The sequence below is a fragment of the Tetrao urogallus genome (genome assembly GCF_951394365.1).
Source record: "Tetrao urogallus genome assembly, chromosome: 27".
Classification (NCBI taxonomy): Eukaryota; Metazoa; Chordata; class Aves; order Galliformes; family Phasianidae; genus Tetrao; species Tetrao urogallus.
In genome coordinates this window covers 271,642-281,538 of record NC_136840.1, presented here as the reverse complement: position 1 = coordinate 281,538, position 9,897 = coordinate 271,642, and the positions used below count along the sequence as shown (strand labels likewise).

The 9,897-nt window shown below is 52.9% G+C and overlaps 1 protein-coding gene across 1 annotated transcript; it reads left to right on the top strand.

The window, feature by feature from the left end:
* Positions 1–306: 306 nt before the first annotated feature.
* On the top strand, positions 307–8,819 carry ANXA4 (annexin A4; the record flags this gene model as incomplete). Its single annotated transcript, XM_079547498.1, has 15 exons — positions 307–430; positions 589–787; positions 2,607–2,662; positions 2,804–2,820; positions 4,060–4,135; positions 4,466–4,560; positions 4,810–4,923; positions 5,080–5,170; positions 5,575–5,654; positions 6,043–6,099; positions 6,413–6,506; positions 7,012–7,107; positions 7,652–7,710; positions 8,010–8,132; positions 8,760–8,819. The coding sequence occupies 15 exons, from the start codon at positions 307–309 to the stop codon at positions 8,817–8,819; spliced, it is 1,341 nt and encodes a 446-aa protein (XP_079403624.1).
* Positions 8,820–9,897: the final 1,078 nt, after the last annotated feature.

The following is a 9,897-nucleotide window of genomic DNA, read 5'->3' as shown; positions in this document are numbered from 1 at the left end:
AACGGACGGCAGGCAGAAGCGGTGAGCAACGAACGCTCAACGTTTAATCGTTTAACACACAGAGCGACAAACAGCGCCCGGCGGCCCCGAGGCGCGGAGCGGGCGGCGGCGAGGACTCGGAGCAGCGCAGCGCCGCTCTCCCCGCACGGAGCCCCTCGGCCGCGGCCGCCATTGACGGAGAGCCCGCGCTCGGCCCCGCCTCCCCCGTTCTCCCATTGGTCGGTCCGCCGAACGGGGCGGGCGCTCCGCGCGGGGTCCTTTCCGTGCGCGGTCGCGCCGTCATTGCGTCATCAGCGCGCGTCCCGCATGGCCCCGGCCCGGCTGCCCGCGGCGCTGCCCCGCGTCATGCGCCTGCTCCGCTTCCAGCGTCCCGGGGCGGCCGGGCCCCGGCTGGGGCTGCAGGAGGACGAGGGCCGGGACGTGGTGGCCTGTGCCGACCGTTCTGCAGGGTCTTCGTTTTCTTAGGCGGATAATAGGAGGATGCAGGAGCTGAGGGGCGATGGGAGGGAGGGGAGCGTCCTGCCGTGCCGCCGGCAGCCTGGGGTCCGCGTGCTGTGGGTGCCGGCACGAAACTCCTCCATCCGTCAGCACAGGAGCTGCGGTTCAGGCTGCAGCGGCAGGAACTCGGCGCAGCCCTGCAGAGAGCGGTCCGGCAGCTGGAGAAGAAGATGACAGCCGTGGAGCGTGAGAGCCTCAGCGGTGTCTGCAGCCTGCGAGGAGCCGAGCGGGGCTGGGAAGAGGAGAGCGTGCGAGTCCTGGGCAGGGATGCAGAATGGCGGCGTCAGCGGCAAGACCGGCTGCATCCTCCTCCGCTCCTGACGCCGTGCGCTGGTTTCCTTTGAGAAGCGCCCCAATGTCACCTCTGTGGGGTTCCGCAGGACACACAGACATGGGGTGAGTTTAGGTTGGATCTCAGGAAACACGTCTTTAGAGAAAGGGTTGTGAAGCACTGGAATTTGCTCCTCAGGGCGGTGGTTGAGTCACCATCCCTGGGTGTGTTTAAAAACCGTTTGGATGTGGTGCTCAGGGACGTGATTTAGAGGAGGTTGTTAGAGTGAGGGTAGGATGGTCAGGTCGCGGTTGGACTCGGTGGTCTTTAAGGTCTTTTCCAGCCTGATTCTATGATTCTGTAGGGACGCTGTGTGTTGAACTGCTGTTTATTGCAGAGCACCAGCACAAGGCAGGACTGGAGACTGGGAAAACGGGGATGGTGAGGGCAGTGTGTGGCTGTCGGCTCCTCGGGTGGTACCAGCACACATCGCACACAATCACAGAATGGCTTGGGTTGGATGGACCTCAAGGATCATCAATCTCCAACCCCCTGCCAGGCGGGGCCCCCAACGTCCCCATTTAATACCAGACCGGGCCGCCCAGAGCCCCATCCAACCTGCCGCGTTCTGCCCCTCCCGGGATCTGCCCCTTATGGGCGGGCATGGAATACTTTGGACCCGGAGTCCCTCCCCGCTGCGGGGCGTTGGCTCCGCGTCGCGGCCCGGCCCGGCAGAGCTCCGTTCCGCGCTGCAGAGCCGCTTCCCGTGCTGTCGGTGAGTGACCCCGCCGGAACGCGTGGGGCCGCCGGGCCCGGAGGACGTGGGATGGGGATGGGGATGGGGATGGGGATGGGGATGGGGATGGGGATGGGGATGGGGATGGGGAGGAACGCGGCACGCGGAGCTGCGGTGTCCCGGTCCGGCCGCGCCGCCCCGCTGAACGCAGCCGGTTCTCAGCCGCACCTCCGCGTTGTGCCGCTGCTGCGGTTTTGCGTTGCGGAGGCGTTTGCCCTGAGCGCGGCTTGACCTTTCCTTCCCTGTGTTTGGCTTCTTTCTGCCGGCTCCTTTGCGCTCAGAACGCTTCTGCCTCCCTCCCTTTTTGACCTTTCTTTTGTGCTGCTCGTTTAACAGCCCTGCTTCCGCATAGAGAGCGACCGAACGATCAAACCGCATCAGAAAAACATCTGTCAGGTGCAAAGCCATTACTTAGTGCCCAAAACAAATATTAAGACAATCTGGTTGGCTTTGCATTTCTGCCAAGGACTCGAGAAGGGCGGAAGCTTTATTTTTGTGATGCCGTCGTAGGTTGCCCAGAGATCCACAATTCCATGAAGGAGAGAACAAGTCGAGTGCTGAGGAGCGCCTGTGTGGCAACGCCGTGCTGAGCTTGCTTGGCAGGGCAGCGCACTGTGATGATGTTCCAGATGTGTAAGAGTCACATGCAGGGCGAGCACAGGCACTGCTGCTCTTGCACAAGGGCTGGGCTCACTGACAGCAGCACAGGAGCGGCAGTCTGCTGCTTGTAACCTCAGCCAGGCTGTCACTCTAGGAATAAAAAAGGCATTTCTTACGCCCTGCTGCCTTGATCTGCATCCCTCTCTCACGCAGAGCTGCTGTCGTGCTGCGAGGCAGCCCTTGGTGGTTCAGTGCGAAGCAGTGTGTGTTTGTGGGCATTCTGTAGTGCTGTTCAGGTGTTGCTTTCAGATTGGGAAATCATGTGTTTATTGCTGTGCCTTACAGTCACAGTCACTTAACCAGCACCACGAAATGGCAGGGGTGGCACCTTCTAAGAGCTGCTTGCTAGAAAACTGATGCTCTCTCTGGTTTTTATTGCAGTTGCCAGCAGCTGGTGGACCTGAACAATAAGAGATTGACCAAGCACTTGAGCGATGGTGAGTGTGCCTGTTTGCTGTGCCATGCTGTGCCAGGCATTTGCCCTGATCAGATAATTGTAGGGAGTGTGGGTAGGGCAGGAAGAGCACTTTCTTTTTATGAGTGGTAAATTTGTAACTTCTTTCTGTTTCTTCCTATAGAGGACAATGCCCCACACGTATCTGCTTTTCCTGCTTGAGAGTTAATAAAAAATCCAACTGAATGTTAGCTCATAGAGGAAGTATTTTTCCAGATCAACTCTCTGGGCATGCTGCTCCCTCCTGGTCCAACCCACGGGGTTCCACCCATGCAGTGGTTATTCCTGTGCCTGTTTTCCAAAGCCCAGGCTTCGTGAAGGTCAGCACTGTTTTGCTGTTGATCTTTGTTGGAACAGAGGTGGATCGTAGGAGGCAGTGTGATCCCACAGAGGTGGCACTGAGCAGGAGGCAGGAGAAACCCGTTCGTGGATGGCCGTTTTGAGCCAAACGCAGCACGTCGTGTGTGTTGTGGAAGCACTGCATGGCTGATGTTGGAGGGGACCTCTGGTCCATCTGGTCTAGCCCTGCTGCAACAAAGCTACCAGAACTGGTGCCCAGGACCACGTCCAGATGGGTTTGGAGATCTCCAAGAGGAGAGGCTGCAGCCTCTCTGGGTGCCTGTGCCAGTGCTGCTGCTTACAGTGCAGGAGTGCTCCTGATGTTTGGTGGCAGCCTCTGGTCCTGGCACTGGGCTCCATGGGATGCAGCCTGGCTCCGTCCTCTCTGCCCTTGCAGGATTGATGGCTGTGGCTGGGATCCCCCTGAGCTGCCCTTCTCCAGGCTGAGCAGCCCCCTCTCTTTCAGCCTCTTGTCCTAGAAGAGGTGTTCCAGTCCCTTCACCATCTTGGTAGCTCTCCATTGGACTCTTTGCAGTATGTCCAGCTGTCTCTTGGACTGGGAGCCCAGACCTGGACTCTGTTCTCCAGGTGCAGCCTCACCAGTGCCGAGCAGAGCAAAAGTAATGGTGCAGAATGATAGTCCTTACCTGGTACAAGTCAGGAGTAGGGCTGTGATGGGAGCACACTGTGATTGACGTGGAGAACTGCTAGGAAGAAGGCCTGGTGGGCCTGAACACAGATGCCAGATGGTCCAGCTATTGTTTCACTGGAAACCAGATCCTCCATGGGCAGCGATGTGGAGAAATGTTCTCTTTGTAGTTGTGCCCCTGTGGCTTCTTTCTGATGTACCTGAGAAGTCCCACTAGAACAGGCTGCTGTGTGAGACAGAAGTGAGAGAGAAGCATCGCTTGTGTGGGTGGAGTTTTATCATCTCTGTGTTCACCTTTTTATTTTTATTTTTTATTTATATTTTTCCAATTCAACTCTACGTCTGCATCGGTGCCAGTCTGCCTTTGCTAAATCCTTTTCTTGTGGCCTTAGGCAACAATCAAGGGGGTCTCAAGTTTCAGCCCTGAGCAAGAAGCGCAGGCACTCAGGAAGGCCATGAAGGGCTTTGGTAAGTTGATCTCCCTCCACAGATCAACTTTATTTTTTCCCCAGCACTGGGAATGGCTGCTCTGGTGGTTTGTTAGAGGGAAGCGTAGCTGCTTGCATTGCTCCACTGCACAGCTGCCCTAAAAATCATTGGGCAGTGGAAACAGAAGTGCCCTTCATGCCCTGAAATGCAGCTGCTCTGGTGGTGTTGGTCCCGGCAGCTTTGTGTGCACAGATGGAGGCCTGGGGCTGCTGAGAGCCGGCTGTGTGAGGGACAGGAGGTGGCACAAGAGCAGAGGGCACTTCTGATTCTTGTGCAAGCAGCTGACCAGCTGCCATTTGTTTCTTGCAGGCACGGATGAAGATGCCATCATCGACATCTTGACCAAACTCAATGTTTCCCAGCGTCAGCAAGTTCTGATCACCTACAAGAGCACTATTGGCAGGGTAGGTGCTCTGCAGAGATGTGAACGTGGTTGTGTCACTTGGTGAAAAGTGGAAAATGACCCAATTCCCACAAGAGAAAGGTCAGCAGAGCCTTTACCTGACCAAGGCTGTTTTGTTCCTGTTCAGTTCAGAGCAGTTGTTGATGCAAGGAGGGTTGGAGCCTGAAGAGAAGTGCTGCACAGCTCAGTTCCTTCTGTCCTTGAAGGCCGTGCCTTCTTCCAACTGCTTTCTCCTCTCTTGGCCTTCTAGGATTTGATCGATGACTTGAAGTCGGAGCTGAGTGGGAATTTTGAGAGGGTGATCATTGGGATGATGACTCCCACCACCATGTATGACGTGCATGAACTAAAGAGGGCTGTGAAGGTTTGGAAGTCTTCCTTTTGTATTGCTTAAGTTCTGGCCAAGGACTCGCTGCTTTGTTATGTATGACTTCTCATTTATTACTACCTCTTAAAGATACCAGGCTGCACGTCACGAGCAGTTGCTGGTATCTGAAATCTTGCCTTGGCGATTCCCTAGGGAGCAGGAACAGATGAAGGCTGCCTGATTGAAATTCTGGCTTCTCGCACCAATGAAGAGATTCGTCGCATCAATGAGAACTACAAGCTTCGTAAGTCGAGCAAAAGGCCAGGCCTTGTCCTGCTGTCTGCCATCAGTGTGTGTGTGCAGGCAGATGTGAAGGAAGGAGTCTGTGTGACCAACTGGCCAACCTGGGTGTTGCTGTTTGTCCAAAGAGAAGCTAGATTGGAATTTCACCAGCAGCTGAACTGGTGGAGCTGACATGGGGAGGAGCATTCTGTCTGTCAGCGGGACGTGTGGCTCTCTTGTCAGTTTCTTGCTGTCTGTGCTTCTTAATTGGAGGCTGCAGCACTGATGATGATGGCTGGAGCGCTGCAGTGATGCTGAGAGCCCTGGCAGAGTTCTGCACTTAGCTAGCTTACAGCTGGTAAATGTTGTGGGCAGCAGCCAGGTGGTGGCCCTGCTCCTAACGGATGCTGTGTGTGTTCTTGCTAGAATATGGCTGCTCCCTTGAGGATGACATCGTGTCTGACACATCTTCCACGTTTCGAAGGGTCCTCGTGTCCCTCGCAACGGTGAGCCACGCTGAGGGGAGAAGGGGCTGAATGTTCAGAGCTGTGGGCACGGCTCTGCACTCAGTGGTGAGGAGCTCCAGGCTGGTTTTTTCTCACCCTGTGTGTCCCATGGCTGCTCCTCAAGCCCAGCTTCTCCAGGGAGGGGACTCTGACTCTGGGTGTGCATGAGTGCTGTGGGCTCTTCTTAAATGCCCCAGTAAAGTGGGTTGCTGCTCGTTTCAGAAGAAAGCCCGAAGCACACCTGAGCTGTGTTTCATTTGTGAGCTGTGTTCCCTTTGAAGGACTCCATTATCCATCTCCAGCAGCTGTTCCTGAATGGGGAATTCCCAGGAGTTGCTTCCAGTAGATGCTCTGGTGAACGGAGTCTTCTATCCTTGTGTCTTTGCAGGGAAACAGAGATGAAGGCAGGTATGTGGATGAAGGCCTTGCTCACCAAGATGCTCAGGTGTGTACTAATGTGCTTCCCAATCTATTCTTGTGCATGTGGTGTGTGGTGAAGAGAAGCCAACCTGTGACATAGGAATAATGGTTCTAGCCTTGTTTGCAAGTCTCTAATGAGAGATCTCTAGGCAGGCTGGTTACTTGGCAGGGGCAGTGACATTTTGGTTGTGGGTTGCCATGCCTGGTTGGTGCTGGTTGGAAAACCCCTGTGATCTGGACAAGTACAGACCAGCAGTGCTCTAGCTGCAGGAATTCAAGATCTCCTGTACTTCAGTCTTCTCCATGAGCCTTACTTTGTCACCCATAATGTCTTTAAGTGCCTGTACGAAGCGGGGGAGAAGAAATGGGGAACAGATGAGGTGCAGTTTATATCCATCCTCTGTACACGGAACAGGTATCACCTGCTGAGAGGTAGGACCCCTGCACAGCGTCCTGGCTTTTCCTTTCCTTCCTCGTTTGTGTGATGCTCTTGTAGTAGCTCCATAGCTGTTCAGTAGCTGTGAACTGCTCTGAGGCAGCAGGTGTCCTGCAGAGAGCCCCAGTGCATCCATTCCATTCGGGCTGCTTTATTCCCTCCTGAGACTGAAAGGGGCTTCAGAAACCTCAGTACAACTGGCTGCTGCTCCAGCATGGAAAGCAGAGATCATGAGGTGTGACTGCCATTGGGGCAGGGGGGAGAGAAGCTAAGAAACTTGATTGGCAGCACAAAGCAGCAGGTCTTGAAAATGGTAACAGCTGTGGTAGGCAATTAGCAAGTCTGTTAGCAATGAAAATGAATTATTTCTGTGGGATGATTCTGGTTTAGCTGACAGTGCTGCAGGAATCGTACAGTGTTCATGCATCACATGAGGAGCTTGTTGTTGTAAAGAAGTCCTTTGAATCTCTCTGACTTTCTGCCGTGGACTCTTCCTCCCAGTTTTTGATCTGTACAGAGGCATTGCTAACAAGGACATAACAGACAGCATTAAATCTGAGATGTCAGGAGACCTGGAAGATGCTTTGCTGGCTGTGGGTGAGTGCTCTGCTTTTAAACGTTGTCCACAAAGGAATGAAATGATGAGAGGTGCTGTGAGTTCCCTTGAGTGACTGTTATGAGCAGGTTTGTCTTTGTTTATGGGCACAAAGCCAGGCTGGGTGGGACGTGGAGCACCCTGTGTTGGAGGTGTCCCTGCCTACTGCAGGGGGTTGGAACTCGATGATCTTAGGGGTCCCTTCCAAGCCAAACCATTCTATGATTCTGTGCTTTACAGACCCAGTCAGGTGAGAAAGCTTTGTGCCTTATGGCACGGTGTGCTTGGCCAAAGGGAGCTTTGACAGCAGAGGTTTGCTGTCAGGAGGCATGAAAGCCTTCGTGCAAATCCTGCAGGCACAGAGACAGCAGCTCACAGCACATCACTGTGGATGCCTGCACTGCAGCTGCTGTTTGTTAACCTGGAGTTGCATCTTGGCAGAAGAAACACCTGCACCCAGAAGGTGCTGCATTGGTGTGGAAAACCTCCTGCTGGCCTTAATTCTCTTGTTAATGCTCTTAATTGTCTCTCTTGTCTCTCCTCCAGTCAAGTGCATGCGAAACAAGCCTGCATACTTTGCTGAACGGCTGTATAAATCCATGAAGGTAAACAGATTGTGGAGTGAGATTGCTTGCTTCTTTCTTGCATTTTCGTGCTGGAGTCAGCAGCATCATGGCAGTCGAGATGGAAGCTGCAGCCAGCCAGGAAACTGGCTTTTCTAGGAAAGCTCAGGCTTTTCTGCACATCAGGGTAACAGTCATACCCAGGAGCAAGCTGCTAACGGGTCACAAAAAGGCTCTGATTAAGAGCAGCTCCTGCACAGGATGGGCTCTGAGCCCTTTGTGTCTGCAGGTGATTCTCCAGCAGTTCTGTGTCGGCTGCACGTGGCTGCTTTGCTTTCCAGGGCTTGGGAACAGATGACAGCACTCTGATCAGAGTGATGGTGTCCCGCTCCGAAATTGATATGCTGCACATCAGAAGGGAATTCCTGACCATGTATGGGAAGTCTCTCCACTCCTTCATCAAGGTAAACTTGTCCATGTTTGATACAAACGGTGGGATTTTCTGAGTGCCTTTAAGGAGGTGATTCCCCCCCCAACACCTGTTGGGTATTTTAGAGCAGCTGAGATGAGGCAGACATTACAAAAACGTGCTGAAAGTGTTCCTGAATGCTCTTAAATTGTCTAGAGGATAAAAACACTGCAAAGAAAAATGTGCCTTAAGAACAGTTTGACTTTGGTAGAACTTGAAAATCATTCATATTCCTTTTTTTCTTTTCTCAGTAACTCAGTTCGCTCCGGCCTTCTCTGCTCCTCTCCTCTACTTTTTTTTCTGCGCTCTTCTCCCTCTTTCCTTCCTTCCTTCTTCCATCTGCCCTTCCTTCTTTTGCTGTTCCCTCTGTTCTCCCCCCCTCTTTCTCTTATCCTTTTTCAATCTGCTCTTCTTACCTGTAACCCCTCTTCTGTTCTGCCCTTCCTGCTCTGCTCTCATTCATCACTCTTGTGTTCTTCCCCCTTACAAGCTCTTCTCTTCCCTCTTTTCTTTGTTCTGCTCCCTCTCCTCTCCTTCTCTCTCTTCCTCTTTATTCTCCCTGCTCCTCTCTCTCTCCTCCTTCCCCTTTTTTCTTCTCATTTCTTCACCTTTATGTTCCCAGGGAGATTGCTCAGGAGACTACAGGAAGGTTCTGCTGAAGCTCTGTGGCGGCGAGGATTGAAGGATTCCTGGCGTACGTCCTGTGCTGTGGGAAGGAGGGGATCATAAGGATTTCTCTCAATTGGTTTTGTTTTTTTTTCCTCTCATTAATTGCCGAGTAGTGACTTTGATTAATTAATGCTCTGGTTGGGTGATGGCAGTTCCATTTTACCCTTAACTTCTGCACTTTTGCTTATAACACCCCTGTGCATCTAACTGAGCTCTAAAGCCTTGTTTAAACAGAATGCTTTAACCAAATCTATGCAAGCTTTGTTATTTCCTTGCTGTCCCTCTGCGTTTACCAGTCAAATCCTGTCAAAATCCTGTCAAATGAAGCAAATTTGGACATGGAATGTAGGAATTTGCAGAGGGAAGAATTAACTTTGTCATTATATGGAGAGAATGCAGCCAGGCTTCAGCTTTTGGAAGATAATTAAAAAAAAAATAATCAAATTTGATGAAATGGTCTTTTCCAACCTAAATGATTCTGGGGTCGCCAAATGCAATGCCAGGCCATTCCCACCATGCCCACTAACTGCGTCCATCAGTGGTTCTTGCAAAGCTCCAACTTGTCAGCTTGCTCTCTGAGTGTGGAACAAAACCAGCCGTGCTGGACTTCGTGTGCTTGTTGCCTGTGGGCCTGGAGGTGGGGAAGCCGCCCCTGGTGCCTGCAGAAGGAACAGCAGCGCTGTGCCTGGTCACAGATCAGCCTCACAGCCTTGGTCTGCCTGCCTTGACTGTGGCAGTGTAAGCCATCAGGTTTGTGTGTCAAGCCTTTGCCCTCAGTTAATTGCTGTCACTGGAAGGGTTCCTACGAAGGAATGAGTCTCATCAGCGCTGCCTGATGTACTGAGCTGCTCTGGGGTCACCAAATGTGCCAGCACCTCCTGCAGGGACTTCTGGATGACGCTGCCCTTAGAAACTCTGCTTTTGGTGCCTTTGTGTGATGTGAAATTCCCTACCGACCTCTGAAATAAATTTTTCCCCCAAGCTTAGCTCCCGTCTGCTAAGCTGTGAACGCTGCAGAACGTGGTTCTTGTTTGCTTTTGCAAAGTGTGACTGTTGGTGAATAACGCGGTGCATCGCAGACCGCCTGCTGC